Raw genomic sequence first — 27,755 nt, forward strand, 5'->3', positions numbered from 1 at the left:
TTACTGAGTTGAGCTTCTGCATTTTGCTATGTATCTGCAGTCACAAAAAGACAGAGAAAAAAACACTTTTAAAACGTGTTCTCATATTGCTAAACATTCCCTTTTCTTCCCTCTCACTGCATCCTTCATAAACAGTTATGCCCATTGGCCTCAGACTATATTAATAATTTGCAGTATTCCATGGTATTAAAATCAGTGCCCTTAAGAACAATATGGTGGCAAATCTTCCCAAGAGTTTTAAATCTTTCTTTCTGAATATATGTAACGTGCTGAAAGACAGATCCCTACAGCAGCTGCAAGAAAGGTATATTCTGCCTCTTGCCTCTTTTCAACCTTTCTTGGACACATACACAGCTGCTTCACAACTAACCTGCACACTGTGGAGAGCTGCCATGAGCACGCTGAACACATTCAAGGACATAAGGCCCTGCGGTGCCTGGAGGGCTAACTCTGGTGGTGCTGCAGGTTTGGCTTTCAAGCCTAGAAACAACACGTTGGTGTCACCATGACATGCCTGCAATGCCTCAAGGTATCCTCTGTACCTCAAGGATGCCCAGTCCTCGTGGTACAGAATACTGGGATGGGGATTAGAAAATGTGCTGGGGGCTGCCTGGGAGGGAACAATTTATGCTAGACTTCTGATATTCTTTTAATATTTTACAGGAAGAGGCACTATAAATAATCTAGTACCTACAACCTAGATCCACTGCTGCAAAACACCTAATCAAAAGCAGGGCTGACACAGAAGTGACCACCCACTCTTATGTTCACTCACTCTCCAAACAAAAAATATTTTCTTCTGACCTAAAAATCCCTTTTGAAATCTCCAATGCAACTTGCTGAAAACGTGCAACCCATCTCTAAAACCAAACTAAATCCAGCACTACCTTACAGTAACTATGGCAAGGCAAACACATTTCCATACAACTCATGGTACAAATAGATTTGTGTTTTCTGGCTAGCAATCAACAGTTCATTTAAACACAAAACAAAACACAAAACAACACATAAAATATTTCTTCCTATGCAAAAGGTAAACAACGCTGCCAGAATTTAATCGCACTAAAGGACTTTGAAACCTAATTTTCTGACTTCTTGGGATTACCTGGAAATAAAAATACAATAAAAATACATCAATAAAGCTTGACATATAAAAATACTACTCATTTTCTAAGATGAAGAAACCATATTTCTTCTGTTCTACATCCTATACAATGCTGTTGAGTTCAGAATGCTTAAAATAGATATAAAGTATTTTGCCCCACATACTGTGGAAGCTCCATGCGATAGAAATAGAGTGCAGAAGTGGTTGCATGCTGCCTGGTCTATCTGGTATTGCTGATACTTTTGACAGGAACATGTATTAGACCATGTTAGCAGTAGACGAGAGACTCCCTCTGATACCCGTAATTGTCTTCAGGAGACTGGCTGTATATTGTAGACATGTCAAATAAAGCAGCTATAAAAACACATGCAATCACTTGCTACTTTCTGAGAAATTATTACGGTTATGGCTTGAGAATGATGAAAGAGAGGAAGAAAGGGGTCACCATTTTAAAAACACTAAGAATGAGATCACATCCTACATGAAAAGCACGTGAAGGTGAATTGGGGTAGTCTGACCCCAAATTCCAGGAATAGCCTCTCTTCTCTTCACCTCTCCATTACAGTCTAGCTTCACCTGTTACCGCTGAAATCAACAGGGCTTTTAACATTTATTTTACAAAGGGAAGGAATCAAATGTTAAATATCTCTCTTTTATGGGCATCGCTAACTCATGTTGGGGGGAGATTCCCAGCATCCCTTTTATAGTCTTGCATAGCAGTTCCATAGAGGGCTACAATCCTCCATCTTAAGTCAGTGAACACTATCTTACTCCACAAGTAGCCCCAGACAAAGTAAAACAGGACTGACACAATTTTGCAACCAGTGGTTCAACCCTCACGGGAATGTACCACTCTGCTCGGAAAAAGGGTCTACAATGTCTGGGCATGATTAAGCTTGCTTGTTGTTTCCTACACACCCTTCTTCAAAAAAGTCAGGGCATTGCGTCCTCGTTCTGGAAAGTCTCCAGTAGCGCAGAATGAGAACCCCGTTCTTGCTATCCACTGAAAACTAAGAAAATTTGTCCACTGTGAACTACACTCACAGTAACACCTGTAGAAAGTAAAAGGAAGTAACAGATGTGTTTTCCTTTCTCAGATCACAGTGACAGCCGCCTGTCTTTTTGCTCTTGCAACCTGGTATCTGTCTAAAGTCTGTCAATGATCTTTATGAAGGTGCATTTGCTTTTTTATTTGTCTGTGACATTTACAATCCGGTTCGTATTGCGTCAGGCTGCTCTGCTATATTAGCCGCTCTAGCTTTATTAGCCTATAGAGACTCAGGACTCTGTTGCGTCTTTTCTCTCCCTGCCAATGGCAAACTGTGACTACAGGTGACTGCCTATTTTCTAAGTATAACCACAAGAGAAAAAGAGCAGGGGTGAATGGATGGAGGGCAGCAGAAATGGGAGCCACTGCATTTTGCACGATGAAACACTTGACAAGGTGAATTCTGTAAAAGCCAGGCAGCTGCTTAAAGCTCCTCGAGCCTTTTCTGGATACTTTTCACTGGCAGTGCTGAAAAAGAAGTGTGATATGTTGTGAACAGAATTCTAAGGCAAATTAAACAGTTTAATGGAAGATGAATTTCTCAGGAAAACATGGCAACTTGGGATAGTGTCACCATGTTCTAGATCATTATGGATAACAAGAAATCAGAATCTAAAGCAAAAAATCGCAAAGGAGAGAGGGGTAACAAATAGTTATTAAGCTATTTCGAAGCTACTGCGAGAAAGGTAGGCTGGTCCTTTGCCAGTGTCAGAAGCTCTTTGTGCTAACAAAAGCAAAATAGTTTTTCAGCTGTTTTCTTTTAAAACCGACAAGAATTAGACACTGAAATACTTACACTGGCCCATAGTTTTAACAAGCATCGTATGGAAGAGCAAGAGAGACTAAAGATTATTAACTCACTTTATGAGGTAGCCACAATAGTGATGTAGGAGTATAATATATATATATTATATATATATATATATATAAAAAATGATTTCATAATCACAGGGTCTTGGGCTGCACTGGTGTGGGGCATGGCATGATTTTGCCTCTCACTGCCTTCTGAATAAACCCACCCATTTTTAACAACTGGTTTTGTATAGCAAATACCCATTTCACAAGTCTTCCAACACCACTTTGGAAACACACCACCACGTATTTTTCTTTTGGGAATTTTTAACCTTGACACTCATGGGCCTCTTTCAAAACACACACAGAACGATCAATCAAAATAAATAGTCACTTAAGCCATCACTTAGTGACCGTAGCTAAAGAAAAAATTTCTTGGAGTAGAAATAATCCACATTTAGAAATCATGATTCACCTCAGTATTAAGGTACCTTCCCAGCATCTAGCTTATGACGTTCCAGAAAAATTCTAAAACCACAAAAGCATTTCAGATTAGCATGATAGTAATGTGATGGTATCCAACCCCAATTGTTCTGTATTTTTTAAGCCAATGGAATGTCATGCTTAACATTTAATTGTTCTTTAACTAAATAAATGCAATTAGGATTTTCCGTGTAATCTTTCTGAACAAGCTGAGAAATATACTTCACACCTCCCCATGCATCCCTGCAATTATTGATGGGGTTGTTGATGGAAGATTAGAATTTGCCGGGTGGGTTGGTGACCAATGAACCTTGCCAGTGTATCCAGGGATATTTGGAGTGCTAAAGGAAAAAGTTAAAGGGGAGGCAAGGGGTGGAGAAAGAGTAAATTAAATGACTATAGGCTTGAAATATGACTTACAGATCAGTTCTAAAATAGCTAGTGTTTATCGAAGATGGATGGGCTAAAAACTATTCATAATACAACGAGTACTCCTTAGAATGTATGAACTGGCATAGCTTCTTTAAGATCAGTGAAACAACTTTGTGATGATCTAGCTGATGATGTGACCCAAATTCTTTGCTTAGAAGTGGCAAAAGTGAGTTCTTTAGTGACTTTTCTCCCCCCCCCCCCCGTTGTTTAGGTTGAATATCTGTATGATATTCATGATTACAAGCAACATTTAATCTCAAAGAACAAATGGGGTCATGGGATTTCCAAAGAGCACAAAAAGCAAGGAAATATTCTTTAAAAATGTGATACAGATTTAGCTCATATATAGGTTCCAGCTTCAAACATGGAATTTAGGTAGCAGGTTTTAGGCCAACAAGTGTCATTTCTCATGGCCACAAATGATTTCCTAAATTATTCTGAAATTCTCTAAATATCCCCTAGATTGTATTAAGAATGTATTTACATGTATATGTAGTATTATTAACACTGTTTAGACACATCAACTGAAATTCTAGCTTGAGTGCACCAGTGGACTAGACAGGATGTGCCACATCTTGGAAAACTAAAGCCTTTTGTTAATTCTGATGCTAAGTTTTAATGTGAAACTGAAAAAGAAAGTTCCTTAAAGAGACAGAAAAAAGAATTCTACTTATCTGAGATAGCAGAACAGAAAATTTTGATAACAATTGCTGCAAGATGAAGCAGAAATGGACAAAATTAAAGAAAAAAGAAGATACTAATATGAATTCAGAGACATAATCCATGAAGATTAAAAATAAAACAATCTAACCCCCAATACGACAGCTTTTTTTTCAGCACGAAGTTATTCAGGCAGTATCATCAGTGCTGCTTTATATTGACAACACAAAGGACACTGATGAATTATACATCTATCCAGACTGCTCATGCACATGGAGGTAAGAGCTCATGACAAGCTGTTTCATCCACTGAATCAGCTAAATACTTGGGATTGTAAACCTTGCCTGCATTAGTTCTTTGTGGGTCTTTGGACCAGAAGAATGATAACAGTGCCTCCTTTAAAACAATCTCAGAGGTATTTTTTTGTTCCCCTGCACACTGGGTAAAAATAAACAGTTCCTTTAATTATAAAGTGCATAGAGCTATTAGTTTCAGTACAGCTGATCAGCTACTTCTCTGCAACAAAGTTTAGCACAGGATGCAAAACTGGACATATGTGCAAGACGTGGTTTATCAGAAAATTCTTTGACTTGTGTGCTAGGAAATTTGGCTATGAAATTCCTCACCAGAATAGCAGAGCTAATGACAATACGCTCTATCTACCTACAACAGTTCTAACAGAGGACTGTGGGTGAAGTAGTCATAGGAGCACTGGTGGTGTATGTTGTAGTCTTCATACGCATTGTTAGCAGAAAGACCACCTAGTTCTTTGTCTTATTTTGGAATAGTCTTGCACTAACCCATACATTCATACACTGCTATATTCCCTGGGCTATGCTCCAGGACGCAACGCTCCAGAGAAGATGGCTTTGTAGAATCAGTACACCAGTTTTGTAGCACTTGGGAAGCTGTTACTTACCGGGAGTCACCGAGTAGTTGGCTGAGCAAGTAAAAAATCTGCTTTCTATCTTGATAGCAGCCATGCAGTGGTAACAAATTGGCCTGAAAATATAATATAGCAGTGGAACGTATTTTCAGAATTGGACAAAATATCTTGCAGACAAACGTGCTTTTTTTATGTCAAAGTAGCCAGTTGTCAGGCTATGTGCTGATGAAGTAACTCTGTGTAGAAAATTTAATCTGCATATGCAGGGATCCCACTGAGGGACACAATGGACATTGGGTGGCTGTGAGTGTAAGCACATGCATTCAGCTAAAACTGAAAATGTGATATTACTTTGAAGGAACAGAGTTTTATTACCCTATTGATGTGCTACACACCAAGATGCATCTCTCACATGTAATAAAGAAATTCCATCGACTTCCTTGAAGTTATATGAGTGTTACAGAGAAGAGGAGATGACAGCAAGAAGCCCCATATTAATCTGCAACATTTCATAACACTATTTGGAGTTAGCTCACATAACTGTACAACTGTGGAGATATTCAAATACATTACGCACAGTGAGGCATCTGATTGATAAAATCTTCTGACCTTTAAAACTTGAAAAAGTAGAAGAAAAAAGCATCGTAAATGGCCAAACATTATCCAAAAATCAAGCCTGAGAGGTGACCCAGGGTGAAGATTTGCTCTAGACTGTCTGTTAGAAAGGATTGACAGAAGTTGGTATGTTCATAACATGTGGGAAGAAGGTAGCTCTGAAAGAGAAGAGAGATGGGCAGAGAGAAGCTAAAAGTATGACGATAGTAAGAAAGCTTACACTACAATAAAGCAGCTGCTCTCCTGGGAACCTGCAAAGAAGATGCAAAAATGTGCCGCGGATATGTATGTGATAAAGCAGAAGAAACTGAGGTTAAAAAAATACCCCTTTGTTTTTAGATCATACTGTCTAGCTCTTGTGTGTTCTATTTAATGAGCTGCTAAACCAGATTGTTGCTGCCAAAGAAAACAACTAAGTGCCAGGCTACCACTGGGCAACATACAAAACTCCACTGTGGTTATGCTGTCGTCATCAAGCTTTCTTTTTGTAACCATGACATCTCGCTTGTTCATACACTTCCTTGTTATCATGCTAGCAGCTCTTAGTTCCAACAATAAGAAACATACAGCGTTGACAGTTGAATCGGTGCAAGCTCTAAGATTTTTCAAGTGGACTGTAGTGATTCTGAGTGCCTCTGCTTTGGTGTGCCTCTGTTTCCTATGTCCACCTGGGGATGTCTTTGAAGATTTTTATTTCCCGGTAGTGTTCAGGAAAAACAATGTGGACTCAATTTAGTTGCCCACCCATACTGGCATTTAGAGCTATTTGAGATGCCTTAACATATCTGAGATAACCCCTTATAGCACAGGACCCGCACGGGACCCATATTGTTCTGAAGCAGCAGCTGGAAGCAATCCCCTAGGGTGTCTCCAGGGCATTGAATGCCCAGATTTGCCATGTAAATTCCATGTCAGCTGTTTCTATGGGAGCAAAATCAAGATTCCCTCAAATAATTTGTAATACTTGAAAACCTTGGATCTAGCACTTCAGCTTGAGGTATCCCAGTTTCTTGTGCAAAATTTCTGTCTACTGAAAGCAATCTGGTAGATTCTTACCTTGCACTTGGAGCAAAGAGTTCCTAACATCTTACTCTTTCTTAGAAAGACTGTCATATCTAAATCACCAGATTAAGTCACTAACTAGCTCTTCTGGTTACCGCAGTTATAAAACAGACCTCTCAGGTCTCACTCACAGTACATAAGTCTTGCAATTGGCTTCCAGCTCAGATTGCCTTCCAGGAAGACTACCATGTCACACGTTTGTGGCCCTTCTTCTACTCCATGATCCTATTTGCCAAGCAGAATAACCTGTGGTAAAAATGCCTCAGATGTGATGCTATGTCAGGAAACTGAATGCATACAGTCTCTTGTGTTGGGAAAGAATATACCTGAGAGAACTTCTGAAGTCAAAACAAGGTGCTCCATGCAGAACGAAGAATGGTACAGACAGGATTTTTGAACAGAGCATTCGGGGTTGCATTTCATACCCTTCTCCCTCAGCCATCAAAGCAGGATAGGGAATGGGTATTTACAAATCAATCTGGGGTTTCTAAAAAGATAAAACCATCAAAATGGTAATTCCCTGGGAATATTTTGAAGTGTGTTGAACTGGAACATGTTGTTTCTACAATTTCAAACAGTTTTTTAAATTCTGCTTCCAACTTTTTCAATCCTCCATTTTAGTAGGGGGTAATATAAGCCAGCAATAAAATCTCATTTGGAAAATGTCAAAGTAGGATATTTCAGCATCCCTGACCCTCAACCCCCCAAATGACTCAAACTGGAAAATCACTAAAAAGGCATAGATGGTGGACAAGGTGACAGTTTCTGAAGAACAGACACATTGTGGGAAAGCTCTTCGGCAGCCCATAAAAATGACTATGCAAGGTGCAAGGCAGCAGAGGGTCGTGTCCCCAGCTAATTGTGGCCTGTGAGGTTTCTGTGGTAACTTGAAATGGTAAGGGATGCATGCACACAGTCAGTTGGAAGCTGACTACACTGAAGAAATATGACTGAAGTCACTACAGATATACTGATGTGATAGTAGCATTTTGCCCAATGTGCTTGAGAAAACAAGAATAAAGGGTAGTTTCAGAGAACAGCTTTATGCAAGAACTGCAGGTCTTGAAATAGGACTTTGTCTTCTGAGAAACTGTACGTGTCAAGTTCTCATTTCAATCAACTGCTTCCAGAAATGGATTTTGGTCAGATCCTGTCCTCTCTCTGACACAGACAACTGTGGCCTTGGACAAGTCACTTTGGCCTCCTCAGTCTTCATCTTGCAAAAACTGATACTATAATCTACTTTACGAATGTTACGGCAATTAATGAGTCGATGCTTCAAAAGTGCCGCTAAGCAAATAACACTGCGTTAGAACGCCTATGTGTTGGGTAAACACTGCCCTCTACTGAGTATTATGAGAGCTGATGAATTATGAGTTGTAAAATGTTAATGACTGCCAGATTTTTACTTAATTCTGGAGGCAGAGGCTTTTAATGTGGAACAAGAAAACATAATGTCTGTCCTAACTCCTTTTGTCAAATTTCAAGAGGTAGGCTGTAATAAGTACCACAGTGAGAAATCAGGCAGTTGCTGTGCTATAATAAAAAAGACACACAAAAGGAAAGCACGAGGCAGATATAATACTTTATTGATATGAACTGTTGCTGTGTATGCTGGAATGCACTAAGTTTGCTACACTATTACTACACTAAGTACTGCTAGCTCTCTGAGGGCGTAAGGGAGTTCTAACAATGCCAAGGAGGAGAGTTATTTGTGTCTGTCAGACTGAGCATTTACCAGAGCCCTGCCCATGAATGTTACAGAGGAAATCCCCATCACCAGTGTGGGAGGCTTTTTTCCATTGACCCTTAAAACACCTGCAGAACTAAAATACCACATAGAGCGTAAACTTGTTTCAGCAGCTGATTGGGGAAGAGGTCAACAAAGGAAGAAGCTGGTGACTAGAGGTGGAGGAAAATTATACAAAATTACATAGCTATAAAGATGTTTAAGAAAAGGAGAACAGCAGGTGATTATGTTGGGAATCCATATGATGCAGTAAAACCAGTTTCCATATGGTTTTCAAAATTATTAGGTTAAAAATGCACTCCTGAATAAGAAAGAGATTTTTTTCAAAGTAGGTGTTAATAACAAGAAAGAATGAATTGGGTCATTACTTATTTTCATTTATTAATAACATGGAGCGTCTCAAAAGTGGCCAGAGAATTTAGCAGTCTGAGTCTTCCTGGAAGTCACTGTAGCTGTGCTGCGAAGTTTCCTGCCTTGTGTAACTTGCCCAAGGGAGATGAAAATACAGTGTTTCCTCAGAATTCAGACTGTCCTCCTCCTCCTTGATATGCATTTGGGTTGGAGCAGCAATTACACACAGGGGATAAGATTTTTAGAAGTGCTCAGCACCTAAAAGTTTCACTGTGATGTTTGTGGCCAGATTTTCACAGGAGCTTAACAATCAACATCCACCCAGAATGTGAGCTCTTTCAGAATTCTGGTTTTCATGTGTGGCTGCCAGGCTATTTTTGAAAGCCTGTCAGCTGCACAAAACATACTCCTTAGCTCCCAGTTGCTTCCCTATCTAGCATATGGTTAGCTATGTGAAATATAAAACCAAATGCAGTATTCATCTTCCACAAGTAAGTAAATATTACAAGCAAATAGTTAATAATCAAATCAGTAAGAAAAAATAACCAAGGAAAACATACATAATCAATTCAGATTACAAAGTCTTCTAAAACAAACAGCAGAGGTCTCAGTTCTGCAAAATATATGAACAGATACTCAATTCTACCCCAGTTCAGGGAATCTTGTTAAGCAGATACCTTTAAATCATTGATTCCCATGGATTTTACACTTAATGGATTTGAAAGAAAAGAAAGTAAACACAAGAAGAGAGTCTAAAGTAGGCAGACAAGTAGAGAAAGTATGAAAAAAAACCCCCACAAGAAAAAGAATATGCACAAAAAATTGGTAAATTTGAAAGTACAACAAAAACCACTTGATCCACTGGACAATTGTTGTCCAGTATACCTAACAAAATTACACAAGCGATATACAATGAAAATACAAAAAAGTACCAAAGCATTACATTTGGAACCTTGATAGTTAGTAGCATAAAAAGACAAGATTCAAGCCTACAACTCCTGTGTTCCGACAATATAGTCCACTTGATGGAGTACTGGGCTGTAAGACGAGATCATGATAAGCTTTATGAAAGATTTTTGGAGATCTGTTGGTGAGAAAAGGCTGCATTAAAAAGAGATTTTTCAGACTGCTCTTTCACAACTTCTTAATTTTTTGACTGGTTCTTTTTTAAAAAAAGATCTGTACATTGCCATTGGAAAAGAAATGGTAGAAGATTCCAGATTTTAGGCATATATCTCAACATAACCAAGGATGCAAGAGATGAGCAAGTTCATCCTAAAGCAGATTCAGGACTGCATACACGAACCAAGGATATTAAGAACGAAGCTACATGCCAGGGCTGTAACAGACCTCAAGAGATGATGTAATTGATCCCTTTCCCCCAAGACAGGCTTTAATGAAAGCCTGGAAGAGAATGAGAGGAACTAAATTACCATCCAGTATCTTTGGTCAAGTGCAAAGATGAAGAGTCTGACCTGAGAAAAGCACTTCCACAGCTCGCTTAAGGAAATACTCACTGATCAGCCTAGACTGCCACCAGATCATGAACATAGTTTTGATTAATAAGCTCAGATCAATAAATTTAGCATTTCTAGATGAGTCACAGCACTTACGACATGTCTTTTTACATGGGGTGAAGGCTCCCACAGCTATTCCATGTCTGAACCTCAGAGAAAAACTGGAGAAAAAATGGCTTAGATTCCCAAGTCTTAACTTGTGTCTCAGCCTTACTTTTAAGAACTATGGCCATCATTTTGTCCTAATTAATTATTATTTTTTAAAACCAAGTTTCAGCAAAGCACCATTTCAATAGTCTAAATCTTAGAGTTTGGTAAAAAAAAGGCACAGGCTAGGGCTCAGGATACATGAAGTTTTATTCCTACCAGTGCTACAGATTCCCAATGGGATTTGGCAAACCACTTAATCCTGCTGCACCTGGATTCCCATCTGTAAAACTTCCAAATTGTATGGTAAGGACTTCAGAGTATATATATATTGCACAGCAGCTTTTCATAAGAGTGATCTTATACTAGGGGCTTTTAGGCTCAGCCCCAACTGCAGCATAAGTCATGACTTTTATCTTTTTTCTAATTCCTTAAGAAAAAAGAAGAAAAACAGAAGATGGTTTCCTGTTCTGCCAAAAGGAAGAGAGGGTGGGTGCAAGAGTAACATACAAAACATGCCCAGGTTCACCACTCTTCCTGTTTGTCTCTGCAAAATTACATGACAGATGACTCTTAGCTAGTTTCAGCTTTGCTAATAATTTGAATGGCAACCAGTTTCTTGCATGGTCTGGGGAAGAATAGTGTCTCACTGGAGTAATGCCTGAGTGCCGATGCTGTTGCCCAAGTGCTAGAGGCAGGAAGTGCAACTGCTAGTCCATGAAAGAGTGAAAGTGGTTATCTACAAAGATATTTTTACATTTTACAGGCTTACAAAGTGTCTTTAAGCTTTAAATCCAAAGTCTATATCTAACTTCTGAAGGATTTTGGTGAGAGTCTATCAATCAGCCTTAATACCTTTATACATCTTTCCAGAACTACCAGCAAACACACAAAGAGTAAAAACCTTTATAGGGATCACTTCTATGTCTTCTTTCTGACTTTCTTCCTTCTTCTGCTTAAAATCATAGCAATTTTGATGTCTGACAATCATAGAGAATCAATATACTTTATGAAGAACTTCACAGAATTTTTCATGTGGAATTGAGTTTTTCACAGCTTTGAGATGTCAGGATCTTTTATGTCTCAGAGATCTTGGCCTCCTGGTTGCCAGAAATCAATGAAGCCCATGGCCTTGCTCACTAAAACCCAGGAAAATAGCACAGAGAATACCAGAGAAGGTAATACAGAACCTGTTGCTCAAACTTACAAATCCACCAAGATACCATATGCTGCAAATCAATCCAGGCAATATGTCTGTCTGTTGCAGCACAGTGTACACATCAGCTTCTATTCCTAAAAGCTCTACAGCAAAGCAGTATGACATGGTAGAGCTAAGGATTAATAGCTCTGCTAACTTCCTTTCAAACTCAGAAATCTCTTTTCAGCCCTATGTTGTAAGCTATGTGTGCTGTATTTTTAAAGCACATTTCTCAATAATCATTTTATAATATTTTATGTTCTAATTCAAGCAGAAGTTACAAGTTAGATGGAGGCTGTGAGAAATCAGATGACTTGTGCAGGAGGTGAGATAAAACAATCAGAATGGTACATTGTGCACATAAAAGCTTGACATTAATAGGTTTTGTTGCAGTAATACGGGCCATGTTTGAGCATCGTACAATGTTTAGCACCTTATATTGCTGGTGAACCTACTGCTGTAGTGAGCAATGCTGTGTGAAGAATGATGTGCCATTCCCCACATGTGGCAGCATGTGATGCATTGCAAAAGGATGTGCTTTCTCCCTGAAACTGATGTAAGAAACACAAATGAACAGACTTAAGGTGTAGCTCAGAAATTCCAGCTTCTTCCAAGGCAGCTCCCAGCAACTAGGAATGTTTAGCACACACTCTGCCATATGTGAGTAAAGCCCAGCATTACGCCTTTTCTTCAGAACAGAGAAGGAAATATTTTTACAATTTCTCTCCCTTTGCTTCCCCCAAAAAAGCATCCCTTCTGTAGTTTCCTCACAAGTGTGGACTGTGCAAGATCACTGAAAGGATGGAAAGGAAAGGCCTATGCAATGAGAAAATCTGATTAAGTAAACAGAGCAGTCTTTTTCCTCTTTTGTTTTACCATTTTTAGTTCTTACTGTTATGTTGTTATTTCTACTGGCTTACTTTTGAAAAAGTTTGTAAATAAATGCTTAATACCATCTCAAGCTACTAAAGACAACTTTAGGAAAGACTTAAAGTCAAAACCTTTGCATGTCAAAGTTTGCTATCTAGCTAAGTCAGGAGGTGTTCCTAATCGCTTTAGGGAGCTTTTGCAAACTCAAAGCCCATCTAGTGGCTAAAGTTAAAAATCACACATTTTTAACATGGCAATATTTAAGCCACACTATCCATCAAAGAATTGCACATGCACTTCTACCCAACAGACCTGGTATTAATACTAAAGAACAGGAAGTACATGAAGTATGAAAGTATGTCATAGTTTGAAAATAAACATAGTTTTTTTGGAAGTTAGGACTCTATTCAGAATGTCATCAGCAGAAATTCCTGGTGCATGTTAAACTCGGAACCTTCTCTTCCATGTCCTCCCACTTGAGCCTTGAATGTAACACAAATCTATTTTCTGCTGCGGGCATTTACAGCAATGCCTGTGTTAGGTAATGTCAGCATCATTAGGAACAAGTCAGGTGTTTTGGGGTATAATCTAACAGATGTGCTCAGACTAGCTTCACATGCAGCCTTTCTCAATTGAAAAAAAAGGGCAAGGTGCCTAGTGAGTTCTTAAAACTTGGTTGTGCAACTAGTCTAGCAAGGTTAACAGCAGGAGGGAGAGTATACTCTGATTTCCATCCCAGCCTAGGTCAGAGTCTGCTGATCATGAAGAGTTCATTATACCAAGACAGTATATTGCACTGGTGTTACCACAGGCAGCTTTTACTTCCCAGGACGGGCACACTAAGGGTAGTTTTTGGTCCAACAGTCAATTATTGTCAGTCCATTATGACCATTCTGTACTAGATGGATGGCAAGGTCACTTGGGTCACAGAGCAACTCCTGGATGGAAAAAAACCCTAATCAACGTTTCTGGTTGAAAAGCATGATGCATGGTGTTAGGAGCATAATTTCCCTGAAACTATAATGCTAATGTGATACAATAAAGAATCAGGCCTTAATGTTTTATGACAAATTCATACTTAGTCAAAACAGGTTGCATTTAATCTTACCATAACACAAATAGACGGATAAGATCTGTTCTACAATCATCTCAGTAGGTATCTCTTCTGCTCATTTTGTATCAGCTTCCTTGACTAATTTTGTGTACCTAGGCTGAATGGTCCCTTAGATTGATACAGACTTACACTGACCACTGTAGGCAGTTACCACTGTAGGACGCTTACTACTGACTCAGTTATTAAAAGGACTCTTCAAGTTCAACCTTGAATCTGAAAGCCCACTGTGCTTCCTGTGTTAACAGACTTCGTTCAAGTAATTAAAAAAAATAAGGAGCATTCTGCCCAATTTTTTTTCATTCTTTTGCTCAAGAACAGATCTTTAATTGTTTTTGCCCCTCTCACAAGTAACAAGAACTCAAGAAGCAGTCTCAAAATCATGGTAATAAAAGAAACTTACTGTGCAGTCCTTGTGTAGCGAGGCTTTGAAGTTTGCATATGGTTAAGTGGGATTAAGTCTACACTGGCATTGTCAATGTCTTCAAAATTTACTGCACCAACACAGACACTGTTTGGATAGATAGGAAATCAAAGATATGTACATTATTCATAAGACAGCTGGTGGAGGCAGCTGATCCATATACTGCATGCTCCAAAATTCTAGTTATTTATTAAAACCATCCACAAGAAAAAACATGGAGATGAACTGCCCTGTGTGCTTGGCATGTCCCAAGATAAAACAATCACCTGCTGAACTTGCAGCACTAGTTCATATGTTCAGAGAGGAGGCTTGGGAAGAATGGAAATAGAAATGTATCATCTCTTGTCCTTTTGGCTATGCCCATAAACAGACTGGGGTATTCTTCCAAAGAGAACATACTGGATCCTGATTTCTAATTTGCAGGTAAAAGGACAGAGCCACCTGCAGAGGAGACGCAGCACACGCTCTTCCTTGGGACCAGCAAACACCTTAAGATTAGATAACATAGGCTGTCTACAACTCTTGCTTCAGAAAATGAGAGGTGGATTGCTTGGGCTTAATAAAAAATGTAGAAAGCAGAAACAACCCAGGGACATTGTACTTATATATACAAAGGGATATGACAGGTTCAAGAGCTTCGGCTTACCCTGTTAAAGACAAAATAGATCAATCATCTTTTTTTTTGCCAGACAGAAAATTCTGATAGAATATTTATGAAGTCTCAAAAGAGAGGTAGTGACAAGTCAAAGTTTTGCTCTTGGAATGATGCAATGCTCATTTGAATTTGGTAAAAGACCGTAGTAATGATAAGATTGGCATATATGTTAAATGACCTAGTTCAGCAGACAGAATCTTGTCTTTTAATCTTCATCCTCAGATACTGGGACTTCAGTCAATTTCCTAGGATAATAGAAGCAAGGTTTCTTTTAAAATTAACTGCTTCTCTACTTCTCTCATTCAATTCTTGAGAACATGGGAAAATTTAACATCATGTCTGACTTTCTCTCTTGGTCTGTCCCTGAAAGCTGTTCTCACTGATCTTGTCTATATTCCTTGAAAGAGAAACATTCGAGAAACCATAATGATGCTTTCTATCTCCTTTCCACCCTGCAGAAGTACCTGTCTCTCCCATTGTATGCATGATTGTGCCCAGTAGCACACCTGTCCATTGAGTTTTCCTGAGAAAACCTGCTGGCTGATGGCCTGGAAAGGCAGCAAGTTCTAGCTTCCCTATCTTGCTTTGACCAGCCTTTCCTTGCCCATGTCTACTTTGCTCTTATCTGAGCCCTTCTGAATCTCCTGTCACCCTTTACTGGGCTCATCTAAAATGCTCCAATCTGAGATTGTTTGGGATTCTACAGACAGCAGATAAACCCTTGAGTTTGTACATGTGTATCATTACTGTGGTGTTTTCATATATGTCATGCCTCAATGAAAACATCAGATGTATGCAGTCATGATAATCATTCACTTTACAGATTTCTTCTGTTCTACTTTTTATATTTAACTCTCACATGAGAAGCATGTTAGAGTATACTCTTCATACAGTTATTGATTGAATATCTTTAGTTATAGAATGTTGATGAATTTAGTCTTCTGAAATAATTAACTGTACGCAGACTTCATAAAGGAAGTGTTCAGAGGACCCCAATATTGACAAAAAATGTAACTTACAAATCAACAGGTCTCCTCGGAGAGGTAGAAGATCTTGTTTGACATCTGTCCCAGAAGCCTCCAACAACCTAAAATCATAATTAGATGCTTCTTGTAAGGCAACATTACCTAAAGAATTTGGCTTAATAGATTTTCATGCAGCTATCGGAACCAATTGCAGGACTGAATTTTAGTTTAATAAAAATAATATTTTTTACAGTTAATAATCATGAGTAAACTAACTTAATGTGAAATTTGTTATGCTACAGCACCATTCCTATCAACCTATTTTTCATCAATAAGTTTATCTTCTCATTTGGTACTATGCATGCATATCTTCTTCTGTACCAGTTTACAGGGGAGTGAAAAAACATGAAATCATTTGAGGCAATCACTGGAATCTGCTGATGACTTTAAATGCTCACTTGGAACTGTTTTTATTTGAAAATATTGCAGTGGGTTTATGTGTATGACCTACACAAAATTTAGGCTGCATTTCATTAGCAAAACCTAAAACCAGTTGGCAAGAAAATGTTCACTGACTTGGCTTATTTCAGGTTCAGGACAGTATCTCCTTTTTGTGAAACACTGGGAAACAGGATCAGCCAACGCTTCTACTGTTGATTCTGGAGGCTGGACTTTGGAAGGTAATATATTATCCCAAGGAACTTCTTCATAAGCTCTAGATCAACAATAAAAAAGAAGAGAAAAAAGTTCCCATATAATCATTAGTGAATGACATTGGTAGCTAGGTAATAAGGTATTATGTGACAAAGGAGGATGTAGAAAATAACAAAGATGTATATTTCTATGTTAAAGGGAAATGAAAAGCCTGGAATTATATGTTGATTGTTGGGGAACAAGTAGTTATGCTACATTTTCACAGGCTTATCTTTAAAACTTTCTCACTCACTAATTGAAAGAGGTAGTTCATCTTCCAATAAACTTACAATGATAGTGTCTTTATTTTATCTAAATTTGAATAATCAGTGAAGTGAGACGGGACATAAATAGAGATTAGACACCAGTCATATCATGCTTGTAACAGGCGTTGAAGACAGATGTGCAGAATGCCCTGTTGGAAACTCCAGTTTCTCTTCACTGCCTATAGAGGAAGTGGAGACGAAAGGCATAGACTGGATGTAAGCTTTTAGATAACTAAAGTTCATAAGATGAACCCTATGCTAATTGCTGTTAAAACAACAGAAGTTCTGATTGATAGAAAAATTATTTGTATTCTTTTATGTCCTGATACCTAAAGGTGCATAGTAGCAAAAAGAAGATGGAAAAAATGAAGCAAAGCAAAAGCAAAAACTGTTTTTAAAAGAAATGGTGTCTCACTTTTGAGTATTTGACTTGTAGAAATAGTCCCTTGCTTTTTCTTCTCTCCACCTTGCAGAAGGATCATTTGATTCCTAAGAGAAATCAAATACATGGCAGAAAGCAATGCTATCAACATATGTGATACTATGATTGTTTGCTTAAAGAGTGAACTGTATGTATCTGCATTTTCCTAGTTTACTGTGGTCTTTTGCATCAGAATGTGAAACATGCAATTTCACATACTTTACCAGCCAGCACTGGAGATTAAGGATGGATTTATTTCTGAGGAGTTTTACTCAGGAAGTAAAATTAAATATAGTGAATACAAGCTTGAAAATTAATAGAATGTCCTTGCCTCTCTACTCCTCAGGAATGTTGCTTTCCATTTGTTATGTTATTTATAAAATAGTATAGCAAATGCACTTTGCAGTCCCTCACATATGCCTGATGCATAATGATGTTCATTATTACAAATTGTATTCCTCAGAGCTCCATTCCAGGGCCAGTTCTGTTCAATATATTTATCAATGACCTGGGTGCAGGAGTTGAATGTACCCTTAGCAAGCTTGCTGATGATACCAAAGTGGGAGGTGCTGTTGACTCTCTTGAGGGACAAAATGCCTTGCAGACGGATCTAGATAGGCTGGAGCATTGGGCAATGATTAATGGGATGAAATTTAACAAGTTGAAATGCTGGATTCTGCACCTGTGACAGAGTAACGCCAGGCACAAGTATAAATTGGGAGAGGGGTGGCTGGCGAGCAGCCCTGCAGAAAGGGATCTGGGGGTGGCGGTCAAGAGCAGGCTCAGTATGAGCCAGCCCTGCTCCCTGGCAGCCAAGAGGGCAAACCGCACCCTGGGGTGCATCAAACACAGCGTAACCAGCCGGGCAAAAGAGGAGATCGTCCCGCTGTATTCAGCACTGTGCGGCCTCACCTTGAGTGCTGTGTGCAGCTCTGGGCCCCACAATGTAAGAAGGATGTGAAGGTCCTTGAATGCCTTCAGAGGAGGGCAACAAAGCTGGTGAAAGGGCTGGAAGACATGTCCTATGAGGAGTGGCTGAGGACTTCGGGCTTGTCTAGTTTGGAGACAAGGAGGCTGAGAGGTGACCCCATTGCTCTCTGCAGCTTCCTGAGGAGGGGACGTGGAGAGGGAGGTGCTGATCTCTTCTCCCTGGAATCCAGTGATAAGATGTGTGGGGATTGTTCAAAGTTGCACCAGGGAAGGTTTAGACTGGATGTTAGGAAGCATTTCTTTACCAAGAGGGTGGTCAAACACTGGAACAGGCTTCCTATAGAGGTGGTTGATGCCCCGAGCCTGTCAGTGTTTAAAGGGCATTTGGACAATGTACTCAACAGCATGCTTTAACTTTTGGTCAGCCCTGAAGTGGTCAGGCAGTTGGACTAGATGACCATTGTAGGTAATTTCCAACTGAAATAGTCTATTCCTATTCTATTCTATTCTATTCTATTCCAAACTACTTAAGCATGTGCAATACTTTAATAACTATGAATAGACTCATCAGTGTAGACGGATGATGGATGCAGTTACATTTTCAGTATGGGAAAGACTTCACTAGACTTTCACTATGGAACCACTGATGTATTTCATTTACTTATTTGATTTTGACATGCACCAAATAAGACAATGACTAAGTATTAAATATATGAGTATTTATACCAAGTATGAGGTTTTGGTATCTTGGGTACATTCTGGTATTTTTTTACTCTAACTCTGTCTTCAGTTACACATAACTGACGTTGGTAGCATGTCTCACATTACAGTCTAAATGCCTTAACCAGAATAACAGTACAAAAAATGAAAATTACTGGAGTGATGGCTGCCATTAAAATCTGGCCATGCTACCATACAGCTACCTTAAATATCACCCTTATTTCAATATTAGTAGATGAAGAAATGAAAAAGTCCTATTTCACTACACTACTGTATTCACTGCAAAAAGTATGTCAAATGGAAAGTAGACTAGAAACAAAATTATTAAATATGTTTTTTGTCATTACAAGGAGAGCACCAGACACTTGCCTTGAGATTGGGATCCATACAAAATGCAAAAATATGACTTTGGTCAGGTAGCACAGGCACAACTTTCACTGGAGTTCTCCAACCTAAAAGAAAGTGGTTCCTATTGTGTTAATCAATTTCCAACAATCCTTATTGTTTTAAACTGGGTGAAAACAACTCATGGCTTCCCATAAAAACCGATGCACCAGTGTTCAGTTACCTGTTACCACTCTGAATTACAAACTTCCACAAAAATAGTTAAATTACATGGAAAATGAAAGTGACAAATGATATCACAACATACGTTGCTATGGTTTGGCCTACTTCACATATTATCATGTACAATACTAACTGTATAAAGGAAAGTAGCCAAGTCAGCAAACATCATAATAAAAGCTTGCTAATGCAACCTGAACTAGTAATTGTGTATTGCATTTCTACAGTAACATAATCTTTACCATCCCTGAAAGCAATAAACAAGCTATTCCATGAGCAGTAGGTGACTGATTTCCTAAAGATATTTCTCTCTCTCCTTCACCCTCCTAACTTCATATTCCAATATTTTAAGCTCTCCCTGACCAGGTCCTGTAAATCAGGCTTGCCCACCAAGATGTCATATCCTGGAATTACTGTAGAGTCACAGACGTACTGATTGGTGAGCCAGTACACACATGCTGATAACCAAGTGAGCTGCTCTCAAACAGAAAGATGTTTTAACATGCACATTTCAGCTCCCTCAAGAGGAACACTCATTTATGTCTTTCCTCTCCCCACATTTAAATCTTAAAAAATCTTGCAGGGATGCAATTATCCTTGAGATGTTTATATCTCTGTCAAATTTGGCAGAAATTGGCCAATGGCGTTAAAAGTTATTAGGGGAGAACCAATAGATAAATAAACAAGATGAATGGAAACAACTGATCTCCTTAGGGAATCGGGATAAAACCCACAAAATAATCCTATAAATAAGGGAAGGGATATATATGAGAGTATCATTCAAACTGATGTGCCATTAACTAACATAATGTTTTTGATGACTTTGGGAAAGGTGTATTTCTAAATATACTTTACTGAACTAAATGGGGTAAGCAGCCACACAGTCCCCACATCACTGTCTCTATGGACAATGGAAACTATTATTTAGTATCAAGAATGTACTACTTAGATAATTTTCAACCTGCTTTTTACTTCCAGACCTCTAAAAATTTCCAATGCATATGAAGACCTTTATGTAGCAAATTTAAGCTAACTCATAACAGAGTTACTTTTCCTAGTTATTTGTAAAAATTTTAGGTATACTTTAGAGAAAATAGTTCAAAGACTAAATGCTGAAAACCACTGTGCAGAATGCAAAATTAGTTCTTGCAGAACTAATAATTCTGACAAAGTTTAAAAATTACAGCTTTCAGTAAAAGAGACTAAGTTTAGTAACCTAATGCTGTATGTAGGTAGTGAAATAATATGCCCTGGTTTTTAAAAGAGCTTTTTGCACAGTGTTCTATAACTTTTGAAAACCTTACCAGAATTTGTGGATTTTTGCACTGTGAAGAGCTTTCAAACTGAATCACTTTCCAATTAAAACAATAACTTTGGAAAGAGTCTCCTAGACAGGTAACACGTTTGCAGTAGAGATGGTGGCTGCATCTTCATTGCCTCAGCTTTGTGTAAACTTTAAATGCTACCTGCAAATATACAACTTGTACTCATATGGGAATGCTTCCATTGAGTTTTATGTCTGAAATGTTGTAAAGACTTAATACATATGCATGTACTAGTGCCCTCTACAATAAAGAGGTAGACGGCTCAAATATATCCATCCATATGACCTAGTAGTTCCATAAAAATAGTCTTCCTCTGGTTCATTGATTAAAGAGCTAAAGATTACAAACTGTTATTCCTTGTGTTGTATGTGTAAACCACTCATGTCAGTGACAATGTCCTTAGGAGGACATGTATATAATTTTACATTTGCTTTGATAATTGTACATACGCATTTCTAGAGACCTCTGCTCTTGCACTGCATACTGTAATTCACCATCTTGACACTACTGGCCTACTGCTGGGATGCTTAATCTTCTAACATTCACTTCTCCTTTTGATTTCAGTGGAAAGATCTAGCACAAAAATTGCAATAATTTTTTTCTTTAAGTCAACTTTCCAGAGGTTTCAATGCCTCTAATGATTTGCTCAGTCCACAGGACTGAAAATGGCATGATCTGTTCTTGTGCAGGTTGGGAACTCAGTGTCTTGGCTTTGTCAGTTGTAACTAATGACAAGCCTAATGATACTGTCAGTTTTGGTTTTATTACTTAAACTAATCTCCTACTCTGACAAAGCAGGATTCAATGACGGATAATGATTTTGGGGAATTTCTGGTTTGGAATCTGAGTCAGAAACTGAAGATGTACTCATTTGCACTTCTAAGTTGTTTCCCAGAAACCATGAAAGACAGAAAACCTCTTTGTTTTATTTTTAAAGGAAAAAGTGAGATTCTTATGTGACCACATAAAGACATATGCAGAGAGGTTTCACAAAACCAGCAGTATCACAAACTTCACTGCACCTCACTGTTTAAAAGCTGTGCACTGTTTTTGACCTCTTAGAAAATTAGTAGGAGTATTGACTCCAGTGGGCCCAGCAAGAGATAATAATGCCAACTGAAGGGCTTACAGATAACTTTCCCAGATTATTTTCCTTAGTTCTTTGGTGGATTTTTCTACTTCTCTTTGTATATCAAATATAAATATAACCTATTAACACTGCTGCTTCTCTCTCTTCTACTCCTTTGAAATAAAAGGCTACAAATCAGCCCCCGAAAAGTAATCGTAAACAAGAATAAACCACGTCAGTTTATATTGGAAAAGACATGTATGCCAAAAGAAGCTACAGAGATAGAAAAAAGTTGTTGAATAAAAAAGCATCACTCTGCTGTTGGGCAAGTGAAAAACAAATGCACAGTGAAATACATAACTGTAGAGATGACAACTAATAAAATCCTTAGTGAAACCACAGTTGTTTTATTCAACGGCACTCAGCTGTCAAGAGATTATTCTGAGTTTCTATGCATTATTTCCAGATGAGCTACTAGCTTATTAGGCAGTTTATGTATGCTATTACATATTTCATCATGTTATGGGTAATTATTTAATAGCACAGATATTCCTGAGCCTACTGTAGGCCATTTTGCATTCTTAGTTGACTTTGTTTATATGCTACAATAGTTACAAGTTATGCATGTTATTTATGAGGGTCCTTCATTTGTTAATTTAATATTTTTCAAGTTGCACATTTTTTTGCTCTTTGCTTTACATTTTGTTGCCTCTGACTAATCTTTCTTCTTTCTCTTTCTGCAGGCAGGTAAAAGTTTTTATCTCACTAAGTACCTATGTTACAAAGTGGGGCTGCATCAGCATTGCCTACAGTCATTTTCTATCATTATTTGGAGAGGCTAGAAGCCTACTTTGATATGCCTCACACTCAATGCGCTGCTTAATCCTGGGTTACTCCTGGATGATTACTTCTCCAGAGTAATAATTAATCTGGAGTTTTAATTACAGAGTAATAATTACTCTGGATAAAAGGCTTCTTGCTTCAGGAGAGGAAACACTGGGAAGGGAACTCTTCCTATACAAAGGCTATTGGGAAATGAATATAATGCAACCACAATTATTTCAACAAGTTCTGCATAAAATTCTTCAACAGAGCCTCTTAAAGTAACAATGAAATAAAGATAAGATCTTCACACTGATAGATAACTGATTAGAAGATCAGAGAAAGAGGGAAGGGGTAAATGATCAGTTTTCCAGGTGGATGGAGATCACTGGTAGAGAGACCTAGAGGTAACTCATCGGGGCTTAGGACTTTGTTGCTTAACATATTCAGAAATTACCTGCAAATAGAGGGTTGGAAGTTAAGTGATGGGTTCAGAAAGCGAATGTATATATTCATAAAGGCAAATCTATGAATCCATGACTACTAACTACAAACACATCATCTCCTGGTCACAAAACCCTGGTCCACAAATCATCACAACAGGAAAATATGCAGAGGAAGTATGATGACGTTCTTTGTTAATTATCTACAGTCCTGGATGGAATACTAGACTAGCTGGGCTTTTGGACAAATCCAAATATGGCCACTCTTGTAGGGGCATAAGCTAACAGCTTATTTATTATAGAAAAGGGTATCAAGTCTATAGGTAAAGTCTATAGTGTTTCCCATTACCCATTTTTTTAAGAAAACTGTATCTACAAATGTGTCAGCTTCCAGTAGGGGCAAGAAGTCATCTCTGCTCCTTATTAGACTTATCAAATACTCTGGTTCCTTCTGCAATCCCCATGCCCATCTCTGTGTTAAGCCATACAAAATAAAATAATAATTACTAAATGGGTATGAAAGCTTTGTCACCAGGTTTCCAGGTACAAATATACCGGCACGGTCAAATTCTGAGGTCCTCCTAAACACTGCAAAGAAACCTGAGACCGCAGAGAAAAGGTTACGAAATTCTGTTGTCATATGAGAGAAGGGGACTCTACATGCAAACACTTTCAACTTCCTAAAGACCTTGTCTTCTAGCACTGAGCACCTTCCCTATGCCAATTGAGAATACATGAAGAATAGATCTTCATCTGTCTCCCTTCTCTGGCAGACTCTGATTCTCCATTCTTAGAATGACCTTCTTTGTCAGCTTCTCACCTGTGCTTTGCTATCACAGAGCCTCACTGTTCAATAAACTTGCTTTCATCAGTAGATGCAAAAGGCTGCTGGGGAAGTTCAGAGTTACACTGTTGACTGCCAAAGCCATAGCACTACACCTTCTCACAACAACCTCCTGTCTATTGCAGATGTTTTATACACCTCAGCTCATCTGTCTCAAAGGCTGCTTCTGTGTCTGTTTTTTCTCCATTCATCCCCAACACAGCGGAGAAAGTAAGTGTAGAATTTGCTTGCAAAATGCCTGATTGATCTCTCTTTCAGCACAACTTCCCCAAACAACTTAGCTGTGGAATGTCTTGGGACCAATATCTAGAAGGATTAGCAACTTTCATCACATCACATGCCTAGGGGTTGGTAGCTGGGCTCTCTGAATATAGCTGAAATCCGGAATTTGTTTATGCAGTCTCATTAGCTAAAAGTAGTAGCTTTAAACTCAACTACTTTTTATATCTGTATTCACACATTTGTAGTTAATACCTCAGCATCACAGAAAAACTTGTGAAATGAGTACAAGGTTTGGAAGAACATTTGCACAGCTTTCCTGAAGAAATTTATGCTGGACTATATCTGTTTCAAGATTTGTCCCTGAGTTAAGTTTGACTTTTCCTGACAGCTTCAGTTGAGTCTATATTTCACTCTAATAGAGAACTTTACCCGATGAAGTATCACCAGAAAGCCACCAGATGGTTTCTATCTGCTTTCTGGAACTACTCTCCATTTTGGACCACTTTCTTGACTATAACCTGGGTTAGTGGCTTGATGACATTCCATTTCAGATTTTGTCTGTGTTCATTTCAGGTGTGCCTCTATCTGCCAGAGTATCTCTATCTCTGTCTCTGTCTGCTTTTGGAAAAATTAATGGTCAGATAGAATTGCATATCTCAGATCTTCTTCCCCCTTCACTTTTCCAGAGGCTTGCAGAAAAAAACCAGGTGATCAGTTCTGATTGGTGTTCGAGGTCTGATTTCATATGTAAATGGAGAACACAGTAACTGAGAAATAAGAGTGAAAATTATATGGGATGAGCAAGAAAAAAAAAAGGAAAATCATGAAGTCTAATTTTTCATCCCTTGTGGTTTCTTGGGTTCTTCTGAGATCTGTTATATGACTGCAGAAAGTGTAAAGTGATTTAACATGCAAAGTTCAAAGACAGGAACAAGGAACCAAACACACTGCCTGAATTTATACCACCTAGAGACTTCATGGTGACAATGACACGGATAAGTATAGCTAATTGTGAAGTGAGAATGTTATCTCTGTATAGTAAAATGGAACAAGGAGCTTATTTACATTTCTTTACCATGTTCTAAGAAATGCCTCCCTCATCTATAAGGAAGTTGCCTAAGTTCTCATAAAATTTTGTTCTAGCTGTAATAAGCATTTCTCTCACTGGAGAAAATAATTGGAATTGGCTTAATCTTTATAAAAACTCAACCATGTTGCTTACTGCTAATTATGTCTGCCTTTAGAAGTCCTGGGTAGATATTTCTGCTTTCCAGAATTTTCATCAGAAAATTCTGAATATTAACCACCAACCCAATTTTGCTTCATGTTAAAAGAGTGAATTCCCATTTTGATGCTGTAATCAATATGAAATGATCAAACCCAACTTTATGTGTAACACATTGGTATAAAAAAAGAAGGTAATATGTACGTAGACCAACATGTGATGGCAGTTCTAAAGAACTTCTGTTCTCTGATCAGCTAGACACTGGAACAGATCTTTAGATGTGCTGCACTGCAACTTGTTAGGAAACACTAAGAGACACAGAAATATCCAGGGGATTTCCCGACTCTGGAGTGATTTGTTATTTTGGTTTACATTAAAAGAGATACTCATTAGGACTATTGTATATAACTTCATTATTTACCTAAATAAATTTTTTAAAACATTTTTTACCTTCAAAGATTTTTTTTTTTCCCCAGCATTAGAATGCTCATTAGAGTTTTCTGACTGCTACCTCTTTGCTATAACAGGGACAATGAATCATACAAACACTCTATCACAGTTGTTATATTCAGTTCAAATGCCCAGGGCAAATATATCTTACAAGGTTTTTCTTTCAGGAGCTTGGGGAATGGAGTTCAGAAACTAATTGTATTTATTCATTAAGCATCACCAATTTATATGGTGATTAAGAAATAAAAACAGTAGTTTGTTTTACCTCTTAGTCGTGCCCTGAGAGAAGCAGCTGACACAGCCCTGGAGTTCCACCTTCTGTTCTGGCTGATTTCCTCCAGGAGGATCATATGCCTCCTGTGGGCAGTCTGGCCTTTCTGTCCTGTGATGGGGATCCGCTGGTGAGGTTTCACATCACTGTAGTCCACCAGGGATTCAATAGTTCTTCCAACACTGGTCTGCAGGTCAGCATCTGCTCCTGAACTCACAAAACCTGAGCAGGGATCTACTAAAGGCACATCATCCCGGTGTGGGAATAAAGGGTAATTAGGCCCTACTGGAGGGGTGAATGGATTGAATTTAAGGAAAGAATTACTGTTTTTCTCTTCAAAGCTGGCAAAGCTATGTCTGTTCTCAGGACCTCTCACAACAGGCATGCACATCTTCTTTAACAGACTTCGATACTGTTGGCAATCCATCTTGTGAACTGGTTCAACTGACAAAGTGGACTTTTTAAAGGCGCTTGCCTACATTTCAGCTCTGTGGGAATCCATGGTCATTCTTTTCTATTGTCCCTATGTGGCAATAAACTTAAAAGACTCCACGTGCTCCTGTTTCTCCAAGTTTCTGAGGTTCTAGCCAACAAGCCGCAGTAAAACTAGAAGTTGTCCTCCAGAAGATCAGTACATAGATGTACGTACATACATGTATGTATATCAGTACATACCATAAAGAGCAAGGCAGTAGTGCATTCTTTCCTGAAAAGAGGTTTATCAAGTATAGTACAGAAAGAACACAGCCACTGAATGAGCAGAGAGGTTTTTTTGTTGCTTGGTAACAATGAAAACTATCTCACAATGAAATGTCTCTTGGTGCGAAACATGGTTCATGCATACCCCAATAATCTAGTCTTTCAAGTGGGCATACATAACAATTTGAAATGGCACTACCAGTTACTTATTCATCTATTTGAGGCAAAATTAAGAAGTTTTCACTCTTACTAAGAACTATATGGTGTTCTCATTGAGGTATTTTAAAATAAGCTATTCTGTTGATATCACAACTATGAATTAAATTGAAACACAGATTTAACTCAAACAAATTTTATCAAACACTACTGCACCTAAATGCAAATACAGCAAACTTACAATAATTACTTGGAATGAGTAAATCACATTGGCATCAGAGTTTTCCATGCAGCAAATCCACTAATGTCTCAGGTCAGAATATGCAGCACTCATTTCCAAATCCTAAGCTCGATGGTCTTCATTCAGCAATCTAAACAAAAGCAGTCTGATTTATAGAGGTCTTCTCTGCATGAATTCAGTGCCATCTGCAAACAGCACTTTGGAAAAATCAAACTTCGTTTATTTGGGCAGCTCAATTCCCATTATGGAGCCTTTACTTTGTGGTCTTGTCAGGAAAAATTATCATCTGATAGTTCTCTCATTTATGTCAGTCTCACACAGGT

General features: G+C 38.4%; 1 protein-coding gene across 1 annotated transcript; it reads right to left on the reverse strand.

Annotated features, from left to right (window-relative positions):
- Positions 1-26,763, reverse strand: SPMIP7 (sperm microtubule inner protein 7; the record flags this gene model as incomplete). The annotated part of the gene is made up of 8 exons (XM_081996448.1): positions 1-34; positions 3,656-3,769; positions 14,431-14,538; positions 15,487-15,503; positions 16,648-16,786; positions 17,446-17,519; positions 19,471-19,553; positions 26,331-26,763. The coding sequence occupies 8 exons, from the start codon at positions 26,761-26,763 to the stop codon at positions 1-3; spliced, it is 1,002 nt and encodes a 333-aa protein (XP_081852574.1).
- Positions 26,764-27,755: the final 992 nt, after the last annotated feature.

Source organism: Phaethon aethereus, assembly GCF_964289735.1.
Source record: "Phaethon aethereus genome assembly, chromosome: 2".
Taxonomy (NCBI): domain Eukaryota; kingdom Metazoa; phylum Chordata; class Aves; order Phaethontiformes; family Phaethontidae; genus Phaethon; species Phaethon aethereus.